Source organism: Aspergillus japonicus, assembly GCF_003184785.1.
Source record: "Aspergillus japonicus CBS 114.51 unplaced genomic scaffold BO86scaffold_43, whole genome shotgun sequence".
NCBI lineage: Eukaryota > Fungi > Ascomycota > Eurotiomycetes > Eurotiales > Aspergillaceae > Aspergillus > Aspergillus japonicus.
In genome coordinates, this window is record NW_020291680.1 from 209,129 (window position 1) to 230,425 (window position 21,297).

The window sequence follows — 21,297 nt, forward strand, 5'->3', positions numbered from 1 at the left end:
TCACAGACCCATGCAGGGGCCGATCAGTGGAGGAGGCATGAACTATCCATTATCCAAATTCCCGTCAGTATCCGGGCTTTTCTAAGCGACCCCAGCAGGCCCGGATATTTTGAACTGCAAAGCCTGCCAAGGGTGCAAGCAGGGCAGCTGGGAGAGCTCAGCTGGGGTGGGAACCCTGTCCGTGCCTCCCGTGCCGACCCAGCATCTTGGACCAATTGTCCCGATCGGAAAAGCCCAATCGAGTGAGTGCAGATCGCGAACCACATGGTGAAAGTTATTCCAGGATGATCGGTGGGGGGGCAGTGGGTTCCGGCACGGCAGGGGAGCTTGTCGGTTGGTGCGATGCCATCCCGATGCTATCCAAGATTGCCGGGTGGAGTCTTTTAGGGCATCTTCCGTCACGGCAGATTCAAGATATGCGAACAACAGAACAGGAACTGGTGGAGTTGCTGCTCCATGACGATATCCTTCCGTGATTTTTTTGTTGTTTGGTTTTAAACTAGTCTAGTCTCGGATTCTTTCAGCGTTTTACCTCTGCATTTTCTTGTTTGTTGTTGGGAGTTCGTTCTGTCGGAGTTGTCTTACTGCTTCCCCTCTTCCAGTCAGTATCATCATGGCGTCGCCTTTTCCTTCGATTGAGATACCCAGTGTCGACCTCTGGACTTTGTTGTTCGAGAGACCCGACCGTCCCTATGCTTTAGATAAAAGTGAGCGAAACATTTTCATCACCATCACCGAAGTCGGTGCTCGAGTCGGTGCTCCCTGCTAACTCCACTGCGACAGCACTCTTTTTGGACCCCCTCAGCGACCGTAGCCTCAGTTTCCGCCAACTCCGACAGCGCTCTCTCGCCTTCACCGAGGCGATCCAGACGCAATGGGACTGGCAACCGGGAGACGTGCTGATGGTGGTTGCGCCCAACTCGATCGCTCTCCCTGAAGTCATCTACGGCACGCTGGCCGCAGGCGGCGTGGTGTGTCCGGTGAACCCGCACTACCGCGCCGACGAGCTGCGCCATCCCCTGACGGACGCGCGCGTGAAAGCCGTAGTGACCACCCAGGCACAAGCACCCGTGGTCTTCGAGGCCGCCGACCGCGCGGGCCTGTCGCGCGACCGGGTGTTGGTGCTGGATGCGTTATCGCCGACGCTGGTGGTCGACCGCAACATTTCTCCCGCGCGCGATCGCCCTCACCAGCCCCCGATCGCATCCCCCGAAGACCTCGCATTTCTGGTGTATTCCTCCGGAACGACGGGGTTGCCCAAGGGCGTAATGCTCTCGCACCGCAATCTGGTCGCCAACCTGGCGCAGAACGTGGCCATCGACAGGGGCAACCTGACGGCGGCCGACCGCGCGATCGCCGTGCTGCCGTTCTTCCACATCTACGGTACGTAGCCCTACTTGCCCGCCTATCGAAACAACAACTGACGATTCATGCTGAAAGGAATCACCTACCTCCTCAACCTCACCGTCTTCATCGGCATGAGCATCGCCGTCCTCCCGCGCTTCCAGTTCGACCCCTTCTGCACCACCATCCAGCGCCACCGCATCACCTACGCCTACGTGGTGCCGCCGGTTGTGCTGGAGCTGGTCACCAACCCGCGCGTGGCGCAGTACGATCTGCGCTCGCTGCGCATGACCCTCTCTGCCGCCGCCCCGCTGGCCCTCGAGCTGATCCACGCCCTGCGCAAGAAGCTGGACATCCCGGTGCGCCAGGCCTACGGCATGAGCGAGTGTGCGCCTTGCACGCATCTCCAGGTACAGTACCTCCCTGTCCGCCCCTGTCGTCATCCGCATCCCTAACACTGAACGACTGGACAGACCTTCGAAGAAGCCCGCACCCACCCCGGCTCCGTCGGCCGCCTCATGCCCAACATGACCGCCACCTTCGCCGCGGTCCCGGGCGAGGAATCCCCCGTCCACGCGCCCGGCACCAAGTCCCTCCCCGGCGAGCTGTGGGTGACGGGGCCCAACGTGTTCCGGGGGTATCTGAACAACCCCAAGGCAGACGCGGACTCGTTCTCTGACGCCGTGCCGGGAAAACGGTTCTACAAGACGGGAGACGTGGGCTACGTCGACGCACACGGACACCTGTTCATCACCGACCGCGTCAAGGAGCTGATCAAGTACAACGGGTTCCAGGTGGCGCCCGCGGAGCTGGAGGGCATCATCTTGGGGTTCGAGGAGGTGGTGGCCGATGTGGCGGTGGTGGGCGTGGCCAGCGGCACGGCGGGGACGGAGTTGCCGCGGGCGTATGTGGTCGTCAAGCAGGGGGTTCGGGGGACTGCGGAGCTGGGGAGGAGGCTTGAGGCGTATGTGAAGGAAAGGGTCGTTAGTTATAAGCAGCTGCGCGGTGGGGTCAGATTTGTGGATGCGATTCCCCGGAATCCGTCGGGGAAGATCTTGCGGCGCGAAGTGAAGAGGTTGCAGAGGGAGGCACGGTTGTAGCTGTTCAGGACTTGGTATGTTAAGAAAGGATTGTATATGCAAGGTGGTGGATAGTAGCATAATGTCGCATCTTAGGATGTTCTTGTTTTAATATCTGTTAATGTGTTCAACATCTGGCCACTCAAAGTACTGCGCTCGCTATGCATTCTCCCGCACACCATTCATCACCAAGCATAACAATACACTCTCGGGATGGTCTAGATTCATCAAAACCTATAATCGCACCACCCCATATTGCTGTCCATGTCCCAGCAGCTACGATACGGACAAGTTTCAATCACTGGCGCGACGATCACAATACCGTCATCGGCTATCGTCAGTCGCTTCATCTTTACCTCATCGGATCGCAGCCCAGAAAGAAAGGTCCTAAGAGGCCCCAAGCACTGCCAGTATGGCTCGTAGCGCATCAGATCCCACTCCAGCTCCTGAGGCACATCGCGGGACAACGCACGGCTCAGCTGCCTAAAGCCACACCCCGCATACGGGTGCCCAGGCAACGAATACAGCGACCCCCCCTCCTGGTGCAGCTGGGGGATCGTTGCTTTGATAACGCGCATGCACCGGTCCGAGCCGCGATAGGGTTCGGAATTGGGTCGGCGGCTATGGTTGTTGGGAGTATGAGCCTGTCCCTCCAGCCGCGATGGTGCAACATAGGACAATCGTGACGCAACGCCGCCTCGACATACTCCCGGAGAGGCACGAGAAGGACCATGATGGAGAGCTCGCAGCATTCGTTCATCAACGCTACCAGGTACGTCAGCCAATGTCATCCACGCAGTAGCTGGGCTTCTCAGTTGTACCAGGAAAGGCGATCTCTGCGATTAAATGAAACAGAGTTCCTTACCGCACACATTTTCGGGGAGGCGAAGCGGACGAGCACTGATTCTATTCTCCGAATGCCCGATCACATACGCCGTGGCCTGCTCGAAGACGTCCGTCTCCCAGAAGAACCACGCCACCCAGGCCCACTCCATGGCCGTGTCGAGGTCGACCCAGTACGGATCATTTCTCAGGGCCAGGGCGATGCTGGTGCCCATGTCGGGCACCCGATCCCACTCGCAGCCCCACTGATCGCACACCGTGGCCAGGTCTATGAGCTTACTGAGCCGATCATAGCGCTTGGGATCAACGTCCTGCCCGTGAAGGATGTACATCAACTCCAGAAACGCCGTCTCGCTGTACAGGGCCTTGTCGATGGTGAGGTGGGCGGAGCCCGTGACGGTGAGAGGCTGCGTTTCCTGCCAGGCGTTGTTGGTGAGCCTACGGTTGAAGGCCGTGGACGCATCCATCAGGACTGCCTTCGAGACGATGAGGGTGCGGGTCCGGGTTTCCGGGGGGAAGGAGGGAGCGAGGTATTTGACGCGCAGGGCCATCTTGTCGGTGGCATCGGGGCTGATATCGATGGTCGAGTCGACGACTGCGGTGGTGTCCGCTGGGGGCATGCTTTGCTCAGGAATGCCATCGTAGTGCAACAGTTGGGGGTGTGAGGGGAAAAGTTAGTGGATGGAAGAAAGATCGTGTTTCTACTCTTGTGCCGAGGGTGAGTATTTATTACTACCACGATTGTGCAGCCGCATTTCCTGGGTCGGTGCCTAAAGGCCGGGTGAATTGCTCTTGCTATGCTGTGAGGGGGCGTGCGTGATGATTGGCCGGTCCGCCTGGTGGGATACATCAAAAATATCTCTTGGAATGGAGTTTCTTGTCGTTGTCTACTGCTTTGTACGTGACAATTTCCAGTTGTGATTGACAGCCAACGGGTAGTATTAGGGCTGTCCTTCCCGCACTGGGAGCTTGGCGGAAGCCTCTGATACCGCGCTGCAAAGTAACATGAAATTCTTCTCTCGAGAACATCAATCAGTGCTGAATTAGTGTAAGTGAGGTCATCTGAGCGCGGTCTTATCAATAGGCGCGACAGGCGGCCAGCAGCCTGGCCAGCGAGACCTAGCACCTTTGTTTGCTTCTGGGTAGATCAGGGGTCCTTTAAAGTGCAAAAGGGATATATAGCGACATCCATTATGAAGTCAACGGTCTTCTGGAGGTGCTATTTCGTTGCCATCTCAAGGCTAGTATCCTGGCTACGTGGATCAAAATCAAGGTAACTGTGATTTGCAACTATCGCGTTCTGACATATCATTCTCCTGCATCGTCACATCAAAAAAGTATCACTAAGAACAAGGGCAAGCAGAGCAAAGGAAAGAAAGACCAAGAGCACAGAAAATAACAACCAAAGAAGACATTCAAAGTCCACGTATCAACACCAAGGCTAAAAAGCAGCTGTCGCAGAAGTCATCCACACCTTATCCTGACCAACGTTGAACAGCAGAACCCAACGAAGCCATCCACACCTACTTAGCCATCTTCTTCAGGCATTCCTCCAAAGTGACCGGCTTGATATTCAGCTTGCGGACAAATCGAGACACCGACCCAGCATCACTGTGGTCCACAGTCTGGTACATCCGCTCCATGTGAATAATCCCCATATCATGGCACCGGCGTCCTCGACACTCCGTCACGACTAGCTTAGCGAAGCTCAAGCCAGAGAATGGTGCAACCGGATATGCCTCGCGCGTGGCCTGTCTAACGTCCAGCTCCAGCAACCCGCTCAGCAGTGTGGCGCATTCGCCGCAGAAGCCCCGGTGGGCCCACTCCGCGGGCCTCTCGCTGTTGTAGTGCATAGGTAGGCGACGGATGATTGGAGTGAGGGCCTTCTTGCGAGCAGCGTTGAGCTTATCTGCATAATAGTCAGTCGATGAGATCAAGAAACAGAAGGTCTGGAGTCATACCCAGCACGACAGGATGGAACGGCAGTCCTTCGCCCTCGATCAGATCTTCCGCAAAGTACACTACGAGACTGCCAAAGTCCTTGAAATTGGTCGCACTGCGCAATATCCAAGAGACCCAGAGACATTTGGTATAGGTTTCGTGCGAGGGACGCAGGGTTTTTTTGGCCTCTCTTAGCCATCCACGCATGCAACGACGAAAGTCTTCCAGGCACTGGTAGTAGTCGGCTAGCAGCGCCACGTCAGTGATTGTGTCGACGTCGAGACCCTTTGGTGCTGGTCGACCATGCATGACTTGGAGCAAGATGAGGAAGGGCTGCAGATTCCAGTTCTTGATCTCGAACCGAACGAACCCCTCCGTTGCGAGGTCGGTGGTTTCTTTCCAGAGGCCGCAGAGCATCTGTTTGAACACGGGCGATGACAGGACGAGATGCTTTTCTGATGCCTGGAGGAGGTATCTCTTGGGGGCTTGAGCGGCTGCAGACGGACTCTTTTCGCTTTCTCGGTTCGCATTCTGGGGAAGGTCTGTCTGAGTATCAGAGTCCAATCTTGGGTTCGTGAGGGCTTACCTTTAGGAGAAGAGCGGTTGTCGAGGACAACTTGGAATCATCTTTACAAGCCAGTTCGGCCAGATCGATGTACGAACGCTGCGAAGCACCTGTGCCCAAACGCGCTGGAGCGAATCCAAAGTCGCCATCGTGATCGTCTCCATGAGGGGAGTCTGAGGGTGTGGATGGCCCTTCTGTCAGGACAAAGATGACCCTTCCTTCCGGATGGAAGCTGTAGATGACGGAGTCAGACATGATGTACGACTGTACGATGCTGAGCTCTAAGAAATCAGAATGATCAGAGAAGAACACGATAATATAGGAGAGTTATTGTGTGTTGTGTTGATTTGTTTCATCTCACTTCATTTCACTTCATCTTCATATCGATCACGTGCCGTCCTCAGGCAACTTTGGATATCAATTTAGATACACTTAGTGAATATCATCCAAGTAATTCTTATCATGTTCGCCTATGCATGGCCCCGCACACCTTTGTCTCTCTTGCAGAAGTATAGAAAGAACAAAATACAGAAACAACCTTATTCCGGAATATGCAGGACAAAGCCTGATACTACCACAACAACAAAGCCTCCCTGTCAGTTATTCAGAGTTGACATAGCTGCTGTGGGTGAAGTTCTCCAGTTTCAGACCCACCGCAACATTGCGGACATTGAGAAATCTCTGCAAATCATACCTCTCGTCGTCAGAATCTCCGTCCTCATCCCCAGGGTTCACGAAAGACTCGACTTCTTCGACCAGCCTCTGATACGATTCGCCAACATATGGAGCCTTCGGCCAGACTGGGTCTTTGATGCCGGCATTGTAAAGATTCCTCTGAAGGTACCCCAACATGATGGAGCTGAAGCGATAACAACACTCGCCAGCACCGTCCAGAAACTTTCTTTCTGCTCTTTTCAACCTGGCTAAGGCTTTCGCAATGGCTTTCTCTCGGTTCCTCTTGATTCTTTCTGCTGAACCGTCAGTGTTGTGGTCTGGATAGGAAGAAAAGCTTCACGGACCGATAACCATCCCGGGCAAGGGGAGGTCGTGCGAGTGCACCATCTCCGAGCTTGTCTCGACGGCGACAAGAGTGTTTGCCTCGAACTCCTTGCTCAGGTTCCACACCCACGCCACATATATCCACTCCATCACTTCCTTGCCGTACTCGGAGGGGCCCTCTGTTGCGGTGGGGAGGTTGTCGACCCACTGTAGGGCGAAATACCGGGCGAGGGGTGCACACTGGCAGCGGTCCGCCAGCACCGCCAGGTCGACGAGTGTCGGGAACTCGATTGCTTCAGGCAGCACAGACGCTTGGCCGTGTATGATTCGCATCAGTATGAGCACAGATTCGAGCTTCAGCCCGTCGAAGTCGGGCAGGCACCCTCTGCTGCACGAAGGTTCGGTGCTCTCTTGTTCTCTCCCGACGCAGACTCTCGCAAAAAACGGCGATGCTCGGGTCAGGTGCTTGGTCGATACTCGGATCCGATGCTCTTCTCCATCCATTATATGGAAGAGTATCAGGTCGCCTTCCGGGTCGATGATGTGTGTGTTCTTCTCAGCCATGATGAAGAGGAATACGTGGATGGGCTGATGACTGATAACTTTGGTCTTGGATTGTGGTTTAGGGAAGAAGAAGATGGTGACGGAAGGAAAACGGTTGATTCCCCTGTGTCGGAAGAGATATTCCTTTCCTGCCAGTCGTTGATGGCTACGGCCTCGATGAGATGAGGGCTTCTGGCAGCTGGATGCCAGTCATGTGATAGAGGTCTATTCCATCTCCTTCACTTGCAGCCTCGAGTCCATGTCCCGCGTCTTTATGCCTGAGGTTGTCACCTAGGCTCAACATCATCAGACAAACTTCATTCCCAATGCTCTTTCTGTAGAAAACCTGCCAGTCTCACCCCGAGTCTTACATTCAGCACGATATGTTATGGTCACATCCAAATGACAAGGGGCGAGGCTCCAGTACCCCATAGTGGAGTTGATCCGCATGTACAGATCTTGCTGAGTATCCTTAGCCAGGGTCAAATATGATACTTAACGTCGTCCAGGATGCTGAGATCTTTGCTTCAGTAACATCACTGAGCACTGCGGTGTCCCCTGGCTTTCTATACGGACTCTGAGCAGGCAAAGGAAAAACACCGGACCGTACAGAACATTTAAGAACGGCAGAGACGGCACGTGCCTCGCACCACGGGGTGTTGTCATCTTTCCTTCGTTTCTCTTTCCGACTCTACCATCACCTCGGATCGACATACCAACCAGCTTTTGCCCGGAGAATCATCACTCGTCTCGGTTTTTCATCGTGTTTCTGTCTCTATGCCACGCGATGAATTCAGCAAATACGTCTCCACTCACCCCGATGAGTTCACCAACAGGTTTGAGCATGCGACTCTGATGGCTGCAGATCTCTAGTTTGGTGCAGTGACTAAGTTGCAGGTTGTCAATATTCGACTCTTCTCTCTTGCTTCTAGAGTCAAAGTTCTTGCTTGCTCTACTAGTATTGCTAGAATACTGACAGTCAAAAATGGCTGTATGGAACGATTCCTTGATCTCTTGATGGTTGAGATGCTGTACTGTACTAACTAGATTTTCTACATAGGCAACTTGTTGAGTGAGTTGCGTCAATTACGTGGCTGGCTCACTCGGGAATGTTGGTACTATGCCTTGTTTGACTCATCGATCAATAGATTGTTTAGGCATTCTTCACGCACACAGGCCGCTCTGCGAGGCTCTTCCCAAGCCGTAGATGGCCATCCGGGGTGACTGCGGCGCTCTAAATGTAACCAAAGTTATACCGCCCCCTGGCATTATACATCATAAGGTGATTGTCACTCGAGTTTACCGGCATCTCCCCTTGGCTCTCTTCGAAAGTCTCGACGAGGCCGAACCTTTACGTGGAAGGCGGAGCTTGCAGCATCGTCTAGCCCAGATGTTACAACAGTGCACCTCACCCAGCGGGCATGGACGCGCAGACACCGGTGTCGCAGTCCTCGGCACAGTCTCCACCGTTTCCTATCATGGCATCGCGCCGCCATCGCACAGATTCAGCGGTTTATATATGAGCCATCGACCATATTATCTAGCTCTACGACCGCAGCCTGGGCCTCTTCAGACGTGACAGCCTTCATTCCACAAGAAGGTCAGCCAGGTGGGATATAAGAGAGCTAAGATCCAGCCCACTTTTACGCTTCTACGCTATCCAAAATAGTCGGCTCGCAAGGACACTGGTATCGCAGGCCTCATACCGCAATCCCTTGGAGCGCAAACAGAATCTATGAATTAGACAAGTTAGCCCCATCACGTGCCAAGCGTCAAGCCACATACCTTCTCTATATAGCGAACACCGACGAGAATTCCATCATCGTCCAGGAATTCTTCTTCATCTCCGAACAACTCGTTGTCCTTATCGAGACATGTCAGACATGACACGACAACTTCGGTGAAGATGTTTCCCATCAAAGATGGCAAATTAGTTCTGGCCAGGTCGACAAGCAGTTTCTTGATCTGGTAGGACGCTCGTCTTTGGTCTCTTTCAACAATAAGCTCCCCGATCGATAGTGATGATCCTGGAACAGGCTGGCCGTAGTCTCCCGAGTAATCGACGAAGGAAGTCCAGAGTCCAATTTCCAACAAACAGACCCCAAGGCTGTACACGTCATGCTGCATGATATATTCATCTTCGGGGTATATTCCCTGGCGTCGTGGATGACGGTAAAGGTTCCTCTCCCAAGCTTTGTCGCCACTCAAAGAGGTCGGTCCTTCCGCCAGGCGGAATTGATTGAAGCCAACCAGAAAAGGAATATCCAGACTGTCCTTTGACAGTCTGCACAGAATGATATTCTCCGGTGTAATGCTTTTGTGGACAAATGAAGATGAGTGTAGAAACACGACCGATCGCGCCAGAGAATTCGCCAATCTCACTCGCTCGTTCAGAGTAAAGCTGCGCTCAGCACGTCTCGACAGAATATAGCGAAGACTAGCAATAGGCTCTTGCTGCTGACTTCCGGGGATAGGAAAAATGAGATCGAAAGTCTTTTCCGTCCTGAGTACGCCACGACACGACAGAAGGCCAAATGTGTCCGGATCGACTGTGGAAAGAATGCGTGCTAGATCTCGAACGTCCTTGGTGCGGTGACGAAGGTCGTTCTGTCGCCTGATCGGGATGCGGTCGACAACTACCACACCTTCATCGGTGCGAGCGATCCATGAAGAAGACGAAGTGATCGCCGTGTAACGTCCGATGGCGAAATCTTTCCCCAAGAAAATTGAAGCGGAGCTCTCCCCGTCGTGGATTCGATGGGCTTCACGCAGATTCACTACTGTCGACACGGCCTTGCTCTCCGCGGCCCTCTTCCCACTGAGCTCTTGATCGATTGTCTGGACGGCCAGACGACTTAAGAAGAACCAGGATGGGTCGAATGTCCCCTGCCACTGCTCCAACTCTTCAACGATGTGTTCGAGGGATTCCTTAGCATAGATGGCGTATTTGATCCGTTTGGTGCGGGACACTTTCAGCAGAATGCGAGCGAGGGAAGAGTCTATGGGCTTAGCAAGTGAGCTCTCAGCTCCTAGGTCAACACTCAGACTCTGAATACTCTTTACTGCGGCCTTGAGCTTGCTTCGGAGGACTTGGAGCACCTGGAATTGATGGATCTGCAAAGCATGCGGGAGGGCCTCCCATACGGCATGAAGTGCGGACAATTGTTGCTCAATTTTGATCCAATGACCCCGGATTCTCAAGTTGACTTCTTGCAATTCCCGCTCGGCGGCACGGTATGCTTCGCAGCGTGCGTACAAGTCCTTTCCGAGACTGATCTGGTCAGCGTGATAGAAACGAAGGGGGAGAGGGTAGGGATTAAGTTACAGTACTGAAAAGACTCACTGAATGCATAACTGCACCATGGAGGCGACGGAAAAGGCAAATGAAGCCGGATCCATCTTGTGCAACTTGTGAACGAACGACTGAGTGAACAAGAGGAGAAAATAGAAAAGAGAAAAGAAAAGGAAGAGGAAGAAATGCGAACTGCGAAGATGTTTGTTGGGTTTGTTGTTGACCCCGCGCTGGAAAAAGAAACCAACCCCATTGGATCGTCTCCCCGCAATCTAAAGGAGACTAAGTCATCTCACTCCAGCCTCGTCCTTCCGATTCAACTTCTTTTCTCCTCGTCTTCACCTTCTGTGGCTCTTTCAGCTTCTTTCCTTCCTTTCTCTTGCCTTTCTTTTCCTCCATCATTTGTCCTCCTGATCCCCATTCCCTTGAGATCGCGATCCCAGAGTGCTATGAGGGCTAGGATGCTACCCGACGCAGAGCGCCATGTCCATTTCGTCGTCGCAATATGCTGACTTGCTACACTTGGTGCAGGGGAATCCAGAACTTGCTGATAAGATCAAAACCTTGCGATTGGGATTAGAAGCCGACGATCTGCTTGAGCACTTCAAATACGACGCCGTGATCGACCACGACTGCACCACTCACACCGAATACGAGCGCGATGAGAGTCACGCTATCCGCATTGTGAAGAGGAAATGGTACCGCCACTCAGATCCCTTGGGATGGGGACTATACGGCAAAGTCTGGCTGGAGAGTGATGAGACTGATACACGCCGTCGAGCTGTCAAGGTCGTGCAGAAGGATCTGATGGAACGGGATACCATCGACTATAAGAGGGAGATTCTCGCGCTGGCCAAGTTCTCGAAACCGCAGTACCAGCAGCAGGAGGTTCTGGTCAATTTTCTCGGCTGGTTAGATGATCCCTCGAATCTTTACCTTTATATGGAGTTCTTCCCATTGGGAGATCTTGAAAGTCACATATCAGAGTCTATCCCCGAGGAGGAGGTCAAGGACATCACCACCAATCTCCTTAATGGCCTCCGGATTATCCACGCTGAACAATTCACCCACCGAGACCTCAAACCTGGCAACATCTTCGTGGCCCGAAAACCCCCGGGTGCCCGATGGTGGGTCAAGATTGGCGACTTCGGCATCGCGAAGCGAGTGAACCATGAGAGAACGGCACTATATACGTCCATTGGTACCCCAAAGTACACTGCTCCAGAGGTGAGCGGAGATCTCGATACCGACGAACCAACATCGATCTATGACAATGCAGCCGACATGTGGTCTTTGGGCTGCGTGGTATTCAGAATCGCTACTCAGCAAGACCCATTTCCGACGCGTCGAGACGTGCGAAGGTTCTGTGACGGGCGGGTACCCTTTCCCGACGAACCGCTTCAGGGGAAATTGGGTCTAGATGGTGTGGAATTCGTCAAAAAGTTTATCTCGCCTTTCCCCAATGAGCGCCTATCTGCAGAGGCGGCTCTGGGAACGGCTTGGATTCAAAATCGCGGAGTAAACATGCTCGCAGCGGAGGATGACGAATGGGTTGACGATTCGAGCGACGGGTCTACGCCAGGTCGATTCACGTCGTCCATAGTCTCGAAAAAGGATCCAAGTAATGGAATAGCAACGATGAGCGACAAAGTTTGTTCCCAGCTGGGTCGCCGAAATTCTGGATCTGGGAAGGTTCATTCTGCTCCAAAGGGGGAAGTAGCAATACCGAGCGGAAACCCCCATTCTTGGCCGACTCCCAGAAGACCTGAAGTCTCAGAGGCTCGTGCTGCTGAGCTTAATTTACCTTCTCCAAGAGGGCCTTTGTTTCTCAGTTATACAGACCCTCCAAGGCTTAAACCATCAAGCTCGAGCGGCAGAAATCTGGCTCAGCAACATCAATCAAAGCCCGGTTCCACATCCTCGCAGGCCCCTCGTCACAACCCCGCGGTTCTTGACGAAAGTAAAGCAAAGCGGTCTCACGCAGCCAGAGATCCGAAACAAGATGGCAGGCCAGAGGTTGCAGATGCGTCCTCACAAATGAACTCCCATCACAAGCTTTCTGGCTTTACACGAGCTAGCCATGGCAGTGGTACAGCTCCGAGGGTCGCTGTGACGAGAGAGCCAGTACGAAAACAAAAGTACATTGCCAAGCGGCCTTCACGGTCCGAACGGTCCGAATCACCAGAGCCCATTCTGTCCGGTGTCGAGGGCCACACGAGCATCCTCAAGGCGCATGTGGTGCCAGAAAACCACACATTGAAGTGAGTACAGCCGATTTCCAGTCCTATCGCGCCGCCTCATGTCTGACGACTACCTGCAGCATCATCGCCATCCATGGCATGGAAAACACGGCAGACGGAACCTGGACTCACATAGATGGCGGAGTTGAAGTCAACTGGCTTACGCATCCCGACATGCTTCCGAAAGCCCTGCCCACGGCCAGGATATACACCTTTGATTGGAGTGTGCCTTTCGGTAACGAAAGCATGAGAGGATTGCTAGAGCGCCGTGGGTTTGAGCTCCGGCATAGGTGGCAGGAGGCGCTGACTCGGACGCCAAAACCCACTGTTGTCATTGCGTGTGATTTTGGTGGGCTAGTACTGGCCAGGGTCAGTAACCTTCTATTTGAGTCCACGCGCCCTAGGACGTAAGGCTGGCCGTGCTAACCCTTGTAACTTCACAGGCTCTCGCTCAAGCCGAAGGCAGACGCGACGCACAAGCATGGCTATTGGATTCCCTACGAGGCCTGGTCTTCCTCGGTACTCCGTTTCGCGAGACCGATGCCGACGGATTAAAGCGATGGCGAGCCTACCACGCGCACATCGTGCAGGTGAGCCAGGCGAAGTATGGCTTGTCAACCGCCGACACGGTGAGCCGAACGCGACTGATCGACGTTCTGGACCCTATTCAACGGGCCTTTCTCAAAAAGACCTGCCAGGGCTTGGAGAGAGCAATCGGCGACCACGGCCGAAGCATCCCTGCCGTCTCTTACTACGAAATCCACGACACCAAGTTCAAACGGAACCCTCTGACGCTCAAGCGGCCGGCCAAGCCGGGCGTGCTGGTCGAATCCAGCGAAGCCTGGCCGGGCATCGTCTCCGTTCGCCAGGCGGCCCTACCCACCGATCACCACGGCCTAAATAAATTCGCCGGCTCGCATGTCGCCGGTTATCGCAAACTACGAGATCAAATCCTCGCGTTTGTGGATGATGCTGTGCCACCGAGACTGCCCTCGGATTGTAAGAGACCCCCTTCCCCCTCCTTTGCGTTGATGCATACTGGCCGGTTTGAAAGGGTATTCGCTAACAAATCGATAGGGGACTATGACATCCTCAATGTGGAGGAGTACTCGACTCGGTAGCTGCCTGGAGATAGTCATACGAGGAGCTTGCCGTGAGGGGTGACTTCCGGTCAACCAGAGGCGCTAAGTTTCGTCTTTCACAGAGGCAGGAGATTGTTCATAAGGCTTCTCCACCGACCATCTACATTGAAATCAATGCAAATTGATGGTCAATCGCCCCATTCTTCCTCATGAACAAACTCACATCTCAAGTGCCCTGTGCTGTACGTATAGCATATGAATAATGGGTTGATTATCTTACTCACGTCTGCAGAGAAGAGACGGATCGAGTGGCAATGGCGCGGCTCATGCCAAGGGGCTACGGCTCCCTAATCGGCCCCCGTCAGAACACAACAGAAATGTAGAATTCATCAAGATCCGATATGGTGTAGTGGCTAACATCGCCGTCTCTCACACGGCAGCCGGGGGTTCGATTCCCCCTATCGGAGCTCACTTCTTCTTTTGTTTTTCTGTTTTACGTAGTCTCATTCCTTACCCGTGGCTTTCGCTGTGACCTCCTTTTTTCTTCCTTCCGCTCATAGAGATGACAATGCGAATTTGTATCGCAATGGCTGATCAACTATCGCTGGTAAGCTATTCCGTACCGCAGGCTGCGAGGCCTGCTGGGTAGCGCCGTGACTCTTCGGGAGCCTACACATCACGGGATCGTTGTCGCTCGCACGGCAGCAGCCTCTGGCTACACCGACCTGTAGCGGAATATTGGGTTATATTGTTTATCATGCTATTAGGCTTCGGTTGGCCTTTTATTGCCATGGCTTAGCTTGACAATTCTAGGTATTGCGAAGGTTTGGTCAAGTGCACGACTAGCCAAGAAACACTCCTGAGAAAGGACGGAAGGGTATGATCGGAGATCAGCAACGCGAGACCGCCTAGCGTTGTAGTATAATATATCTTCCGAGAGGAGCGGTTTAAAGGAGAGATCATTACTCCGTAACTGTGCGTTGAATACACCTCAGAGTGGTTGCATCGGTGCAAGAGATCACTACGTAGTAGATTGTGAGTACCGGAATTTTTTCCTCGGTCAAGTTGAACCCCCGAACGGAAATTCAGATTATATAGATTGAGATATTGGCGCCAAACATCACATCATTTTGGCTTGTTTAGGCTCGGCGGATTCGACAAGACCCTGCGCCAGAGTGATATATCTTCATACTCGGAAGAATTTAGCCAATTATCCGATCCACCAGGCTGCTTCCTCCCCATTCCTTGGATCAAGGACATACATCAACTACTCGACTGATAGAGAAAGCAGAATCTTTCCTGCTAACAGCCTTACATCCGGTAACCAAATGACCGACATAGACCTAATCAAGAGGTTCAGGTTACCCCGAATGCGGGATGGATAAGGTTGAACCCCCGACAACCCCGATCGCCGACCCGCCGGAAAACCCGCCGAGGGGTTGGACCTTACGCCGAAAACGCCGACTCGGTCGGCGGAATTCCAAGCACCGGAAACTCGCCGATGGTTGAACCCCCTGGAACCCGCCGAAGAGCCCGTCTCTCAACCCAGTTTGCGAGTTGTCGCTAAAGCTCCTCGTTTACAAGGATATAGTTTCTGGACAGTGGGGTTGGATAATCGGGTTGGTGGTGCAGTACCGTTGATTGGTCCGATCGCGAGCAGCAGACCGGAGAGCGATGCAGTCGGAGGTGTGATGAGAGAACGGTGTGTTCGGATTGGGTCGACCAGGGTAGCGGGTTTGAGCCGACATTGTTTTTATGTATGACAGTCTTCGGTCTTGCAACCATGCTCTATACCAACGAGAGTAAGTGATCCTTTCAGTGCTCAAATCCACAAAGGGCACAACGCCCCTTTGTTCCGGGCTCATCCAGCACTACTGGCGCGGCTGCGCACTCCAACCGTGCGCACAGTCATACTGCGCCCAAGTCCACCTTGCTGGTGTCGTCGGATTTCCTCCAGCTTCAGCACAATCCCAACCGCCTTGTGGTCCTCGATCAGCTTCGGTCGGCGTTGCGCAAAATACTTCGCATACTTGATCAGAGACCAGTAGCAGCTGATCACGTTGATCACAGCGATGAGCATTTTGTAGGGCATCTTTGGCACAGATGGTTAAATATGACACAACACATATATGGGGACCACGTACATAGTATGCGACGATGACCTTCCAGCTCACGCGTTCTTTTTTCAGTCGAAGGTGTATCTCATTGAAGAGCACGGCGTTCAGCAGATACAGTCCTAAGGTCGCCACCAAAAGACTGATGCAGAATGAAGGCCGTACGACCAATGAGATGGGAAGAATAAATGGTGCGAGAATGCTCAGCACGGTTTCGTATACCTACGCCTCAATCAGCATGCGGGTGCCCGTCTACAACCCCAACATAGCAGGAACATACCTCTTGCATAACAAAAATCTTCGCGCCGATCTCCCAGCAACCCAGCTTCCAGGAACCAAAGATGTAGGCCAGGTTGTATCGCATGCCGTTAACGACGAAGAAGTTCCACCGCAAGAATCGCTGCTTGAAGACGGTCATCTCCCCAAAGCCTCCTCGGCTTTGGTCCTTGTCGACCCAGAGAAAGGCAGGCGGCGCCGCAGTCTCCACGAAGATCATGCTGCACATCTTGATTCGTCCGCCTAATCGTCGGCAGCTGTTGCCCAGGAACCAGTCTTCACTGATTGAGAATCCCGGGTGATCTTGAAGCGTGTCCTTGAGGAAAGCCCGCTCCCAGAGCGAGATTGCCCCGTGGGGAAAGGTGGCGCTGCCGATGCGACCGGCAAAGGTGCGCTGCAGCCCGGCGAGCTTGTACTCGAGATCCTGAGCTTGCTGGCAGTATGTGCCTTTGGATGACTCAGGGCCCACCACCTTGATCGTGTAGCCCACGCAACGCACGTTATCAGTCAGCCGAGAGATGGCGACAGGAAAATTCGGAGGGAGAATGCAGTCATCATCAATGAGGAGCACATAACGAAAGACTTTGGCTGCGTAGCACCCGACAAATAGAGCGATGATCTTGGAGCCGACCGGGCACCAGATATGATTGACTCCGTAGCGGCGGCAGATCTCCTCCGTATTATCCAAGGGATTGGTGGAGTCTCCATTCGCAATAACGTACACATGCGACGCGGGGAAAATCTTCAGTGCGGCTTCGAGCGTTTGTCCAATGACAGGTGCAGATCTGTAGCAGGGGATCAAGAGGGCTGTGTCTGGGGCGCCCGGGGAAATGTTACGATCTCTGTAATACTCGGGGTCGGGAAGATCCTTCTCGAAGAGAGTCAATAGCGGTGCAAACGAGTAGCTGTGTGATCGTGAGTCACGATACGGGGATCGCATTCTCCTCCCAAGGAGCCTGACTTACAATATCACTAGACTGATGACAATGGCCCATCCACCCTGGAAGACAAATTTGTTGCGCATTATCCAGTATAGCCAATAAATGGCACCACCCCATAGAGGTTGGCCCACGAGCACAAAATAGACAAATAGGAGGAGTATGGTATATGCTCCATATTCAATCAGCATCCGAACCCAGTATCTGCGTTGATGTTTGATCTGGACAAGATTGGCTTTGTCGTACAATGTCCCAAGACTGCTGTCACGGGCACTTTCGACGGCGGAATTGATAGTCTGGCGTAGTGGGAAAGGAGATAACACTGTAAATTTGTTGAGGATACCGTTACCGTCGAGCGAATATCGGGCTGTGCGTGCTTTGGGTGGTGGGGTTGGGTGACTAGGTAGCTCTGCGATGGGCTGACTTGGGAGCTCCGCGATGGGGATAGGGCCATCGACCGCTGAATGAGGAACTGCCTGAGGTCCTTTGGGGGTCTCCACTACCACACAGTCCTCATACAGCGGGTATATCTCACCGCCTCTGGTAGGATTAGTGCTCAAGGGACGGCCCACCGAGTGGGATGTCGGGTCATTCTGGGCTGCAGTCGGCCAACTGGTGGTGGCCTGTCTTCGTTTGTGCACGCGAACCTCATCCGGAGGTACACCACTTCGTAGTTGACGGGGGATCTCTTGTCGGGGACTCTGTGACCAGGACTCGCTTGTGGTGGCGGCTGCCAAGAGAGACTCGGGAATAAAGATCTCCTCCTCAATGGGCGAATTATTACCCGGATGCATTGCGATAAATGTAGGACACCGAGGGTGACGAATGCCATCTATGCGCACCGTGCGAGGTCAGCCTTGGTCACACAGACAGTCAATGATAGGCTGGAAAATCATCCAGCCACAAGAGTTGAGACAGAAAAATAGGAATCATGGGTAAAGGGCGGGTGATCGAAGGTTCATAAACAAGGCCCGAGCCTATCTTGAACGTACACCACCATCACAGCAGGATGATCGTCACCGAAATGCACGGTTGTGGCAGGAATTTCTCCCCGAGCGAGGTCGCCATATGTTCTGGGCGAATTGGTACGCGGGGAAAAGTCAGCCGGGCAGGATATATACATGGAAGACTTGCTCTTTGCTGCGGTCGCCAAACCGGGCTCAGGCCACAACACGGGCCCTGGAATGTGTGCTTCCGTGGTCGCAGAGGGGATTGTCCGTCCGTCTGTCATATTCTAAGGGCAGCACACGAGTCATGTCTTCCAGGATTGACTTTCCCTCGCTCACATTGATTACCATCTGACTCGAGTGTCCATGCCTGTCGCATGTGCGCATGAACCTAATTTCACGATTACTGCGTGAGCCAGCGCAGGACTCAACGAAGTCGTAGCCCAGTAAGGCTCGAAGACTGCGGTGCCCTAGGCGACTCGTAGCAGAAGGTCTTCTTCAAAGTCTACCTTGTTACTTCGGAACGCTCCACTGCGGGAGCCAATCGAGCAGCGGAGGGGACCGTAAACGTTATCCGAGACACCGACAGCAAGGGGGGTTAGATGGGGTCTCCTGGAGGCTGAGCGCTCCACCAAGATTCGCTCAGAGAACGGGGATATCATATCCGCCAGATATCCCCCGGAGGATAGTGGAGTAGAACCTGGATTGTGATGTTGCTGGGCTGGTTCCAGGGCTAGGCCGTCACGATGTTCTCGACTCGATTGAAACTCGAGTGCTCGCGAGAATGCTTTAGCGTCGATGCCAACATGATTGGTCCGTTTTGTATAGAGGAGAGCGATTCTGTGGGGGTAGTAATTCTGGCATTCCGGGTGCTGACAATGGGATTGTGATCCTGTGCGGCTCTGGTGGAATGGATAATGCAACCATGGAGCACATCACAATCCCCCACTTGCCGTACGTACATGAGACTGACGTCCGGAGCTCAGTCAGATCTGTTGACTAGAGATGAAGAGGCATCTTCTCAGGAAGGGCTGGTGGCGGTTTGAGTCGCGAGCTCTCAGAATCGAGGTGATTAGCGATCCGCAGTGGATGTTAGAGGAGTGCTGCAGCGAGCTGAACGTTATTGGTTTCCGTTGGCAAAGGAAGGTGGCTTGATAATCAAGGCATAAGCAAGACCGACGGCGATCGATACTTCATCTGTCATGTTATGTAGAGTAAGGTACCACAGACAGTGCCTTGCGTGTGAGTCCTGACTCCTGAGTAGAAGATGAAGGAGGAAGGGAGACCATGCAATCACTGCCCGCACCGGCATGTTTACATTGCGGGATCTATGGTTTTTCCATCTCCCGGTCATTCCGGCCTACTCAAAAGACCCGACAGACTGGAAGAAGGAAAACAAGCTTGTGAATGAGCCTAATTCAAGCAATTGAGGTGAGGAACTAAGGTAGACCACAGATACGAGGCTACAAGACCCTGAATCGTGCTCCCTAGCAAATTAAGCGAACTACAGGCTCAAATCTAATTGGAATTGGAATGTTCTGTTGCGATTGCTTGTGTGGATGTTCCCCAGCACGCCGATGAACCGCATCAATAATCCGGGCGCCATCATTCCCCATACTACGCTAAAAATAGGCGCCCGCTGTAGCCCGCTGTAGCCCGCTTTAGCCCGCTTTAGCCCGCTTTAGCGCCCGCGTTGAAGCATCTACGCTGTGGATATAATGGTTGCTGCTAAGTATTGACCGGGCAACGTGTTAACAAGAAAGAACGGACAGGCTTGAAGTTCAAGAAAGAAGAAACATAGATGACAGAATTCAATTAGAATATCCATTGGGGCACCGTTACCCCCCTGCTCTAGACCCGCCGACCCATTCCGAGATGTATATCATCCGCAAAAGTCTTCGTTTCTGGCTTCAAGAAACGTTTGCTTCTCAATTCATGCTGGGGTTATCAACTAATCGATGAGACGGGGCCAACAAGATCCTACTAGAAGAGGAAGTTGGTCTCCTATGGTCCAGTTCTTACCAGAGATCTCCTTTAGACTCAGGAGCACTACGCTGCGACGCACAAGATCACATGTCACCAATGACAAGAACACCCAATAGAGTTCAAGCCACACCCAAGGAGCAGGCAGGGGGCCAGGGCTTGATCCCCCTTGATTGGATTGACTTCAACCCTTCGACTCGAAAGCCCTTTGCGCGGCTCATAGGCAGGCTGTGTCTTATGTGACGCGACGGACAGATTGTGTGCTACAGTGGATCTGATTAGCGGAACTGAAATGGACATCCACATCTAATAGAACAATGCGCATCCCCGCAGATAAATGGCCGGGGAAAACTCCAGCCAATGAGACCAGGGAGGCAGCATTCCATCCCAATTCTGCACGGGTAACGATTGTTGCATACCTCAGGCAGCAACCGGATGATGCGGGTTTGGTAACAGGTTGGCCTCGTTCGCGCTGGATGGGTAAGCAAGGCGTGGGCGGGACTGAAGTAGTTATTGTCATGATTAGCACATTGTCTTGGCACGACGAGACTGAGCGAGCCGGAGCTGAGTTCCCATGGGACACTCGAGCGGGAGAAGCCAGCAAGAATAGATTGGTCAAGATGTCAAGTAACTGGATTGCCAGGGAGATTCCTTCTCTTAGTTATATATCTTGCGCACAGTTGCCCCCGCGGAGAAGTGAGGAGTAGCGGGATTCTCAGAAGGTAATTGACTTTCCGCGACAACCTTGGGTCGAAAGGTAGTTCGGGTGTGAGTACAGTAGACGCGGCTAGACCTGTCATGACGAGTCAAATGGGAAAGAAGCAGGGACATGATCATGGATTATACATGGGTAGAAGTGAAGTTGCAGCAGAGTCGATGTGATATTGGTGACGTGAGTGGGGACATGAGTCTGGCCGTCATTCTGACCGTATGGTAATCAATTGGACTTGATTGGCCTGTGGCCATGAGCGCGATGAATCTATAAGAAGAGACCAACAGGTTACGGGGAGGAATCAATTCAGTAATTAGGAGAAAGAAAGAGACTGCGATTGTGTGACTCTTGTGTGACTCTGGTGTGAGACTTGTGTTCCAAGTGTTGCTGAAGCTCAAG

The 21,297-nt window shown here is 53.2% G+C and overlaps 7 protein-coding genes and 1 non-coding gene across 8 annotated transcripts; 3 read left to right on the forward strand and 5 right to left on the reverse strand.

Moving 5' to 3' along the window:
- Positions 1-613: 613 nt before the first annotated feature.
- Positions 614-2,444, forward strand: BO86DRAFT_318050 (acetyl-CoA synthetase-like protein; the record flags this gene model as incomplete). Its single annotated transcript, XM_025668200.1, has 4 exons — positions 614-707; positions 784-1,383; positions 1,441-1,754; positions 1,818-2,444. The coding sequence occupies 4 exons, from the start codon at positions 614-616 to the stop codon at positions 2,442-2,444; spliced, it is 1,635 nt and encodes a 544-aa protein (XP_025525571.1).
- A 213-nt stretch (positions 2,445-2,657) lies between these two features.
- Positions 2,658-3,886, reverse strand: BO86DRAFT_381151 (uncharacterized protein; the record flags this gene model as incomplete). The annotated part of the gene is made up of 4 exons (XM_025670755.1): positions 2,658-2,699; positions 2,780-3,044; positions 3,131-3,188; positions 3,289-3,886. 4 exons carry the CDS (start codon positions 3,884-3,886, stop codon positions 2,658-2,660), a joined length of 963 nt encoding a protein of 320 aa, XP_025525572.1.
- Positions 3,887-4,789: 903 nt separating this feature from the next.
- BO86DRAFT_401680 (uncharacterized protein) lies at positions 4,790-6,027 on the reverse strand (the record flags this gene model as incomplete). Its single annotated transcript, XM_025673795.1, has 3 exons — positions 4,790-5,175; positions 5,228-5,738; positions 5,794-6,027. The coding sequence occupies 3 exons, from the start codon at positions 6,025-6,027 to the stop codon at positions 4,790-4,792; spliced, it is 1,131 nt and encodes a 376-aa protein (XP_025525573.1).
- Positions 6,028-6,372: 345 nt separating this feature from the next.
- On the reverse strand, positions 6,373-7,335 carry BO86DRAFT_401681 (uncharacterized protein; the record flags this gene model as incomplete). Its single annotated transcript, XM_025673796.1, has 2 exons — positions 6,373-6,740; positions 6,792-7,335. 2 exons carry the CDS (start codon positions 7,333-7,335, stop codon positions 6,373-6,375), a joined length of 912 nt encoding a protein of 303 aa, XP_025525574.1.
- A 1,236-nt stretch (positions 7,336-8,571) lies between these two features.
- BO86DRAFT_342991 (uncharacterized protein) lies at positions 8,572-10,713 on the reverse strand (the record flags this gene model as incomplete). Its single annotated transcript, XM_025669135.1, has 3 exons — positions 8,572-9,047; positions 9,100-10,585; positions 10,658-10,713. The coding sequence occupies 3 exons, from the start codon at positions 10,711-10,713 to the stop codon at positions 9,015-9,017; spliced, it is 1,575 nt and encodes a 524-aa protein (XP_025525575.1). The 3' UTR covers positions 8,572-9,014.
- A 376-nt stretch (positions 10,714-11,089) lies between these two features.
- Positions 11,090-14,212, forward strand: BO86DRAFT_457702 (serine/threonine-protein kinase; the record flags this gene model as incomplete). The annotated part of the gene is made up of 5 exons (XM_025677240.1): positions 11,090-12,227; positions 12,447-12,867; positions 12,927-13,215; positions 13,290-13,845; positions 13,924-14,212. 5 exons carry the CDS (start codon positions 11,090-11,092, stop codon positions 13,965-13,967), a joined length of 2,448 nt encoding a protein of 815 aa, XP_025525576.1. The 3' UTR covers positions 13,968-14,212.
- Positions 14,213-14,323: 111 nt separating this feature from the next.
- BO86DRAFT_t204 lies at positions 14,324-14,395 on the forward strand. The gene has a single exon. It is a non-coding gene; the product is annotated as a tRNA-Glu (tRNA).
- A 1,103-nt stretch (positions 14,396-15,498) lies between these two features.
- On the reverse strand, positions 15,499-18,157 carry BO86DRAFT_148579 (glycosyl transferase). Its single transcript, XM_025666278.1, has 4 exons — positions 17,284-18,157; positions 16,323-17,223; positions 16,073-16,264; positions 15,499-16,020 (listed from the first exon to the last, which is right to left on the reverse strand). Exons 1-4 carry the CDS (start codon positions 18,048-18,050, stop codon positions 15,790-15,792), a joined length of 2,091 nt encoding a protein of 696 aa, XP_025525577.1. The 5' UTR covers positions 18,051-18,157; the 3' UTR covers positions 15,499-15,789.
- Positions 18,158-21,297: the final 3,140 nt, after the last annotated feature.

Bases quoted from the DNA above. Each gene is read 5' to 3' on its own strand.
- BO86DRAFT_148579 (XM_025666278.1), bottom strand. From the start codon at position 18,050: ATGCATCCGGGTAATAATTCGCCCATTGAGGAGGAGATCTTTATTCCC. The intron at 16,265-16,322 runs GTATGTTCCTGC...ATTGAGGCGTAG, and splicing joins AGATTTTTGTTATGCAAGAG to GTATACGAAACCGTGCTGAG. The intron at 16,021-16,072 runs GTACGTGGTCCC...TCTGTGCCAAAG, and splicing joins AGGTCATCGTCGCATACTAT to ATGCCCTACAAAATGCTCAT.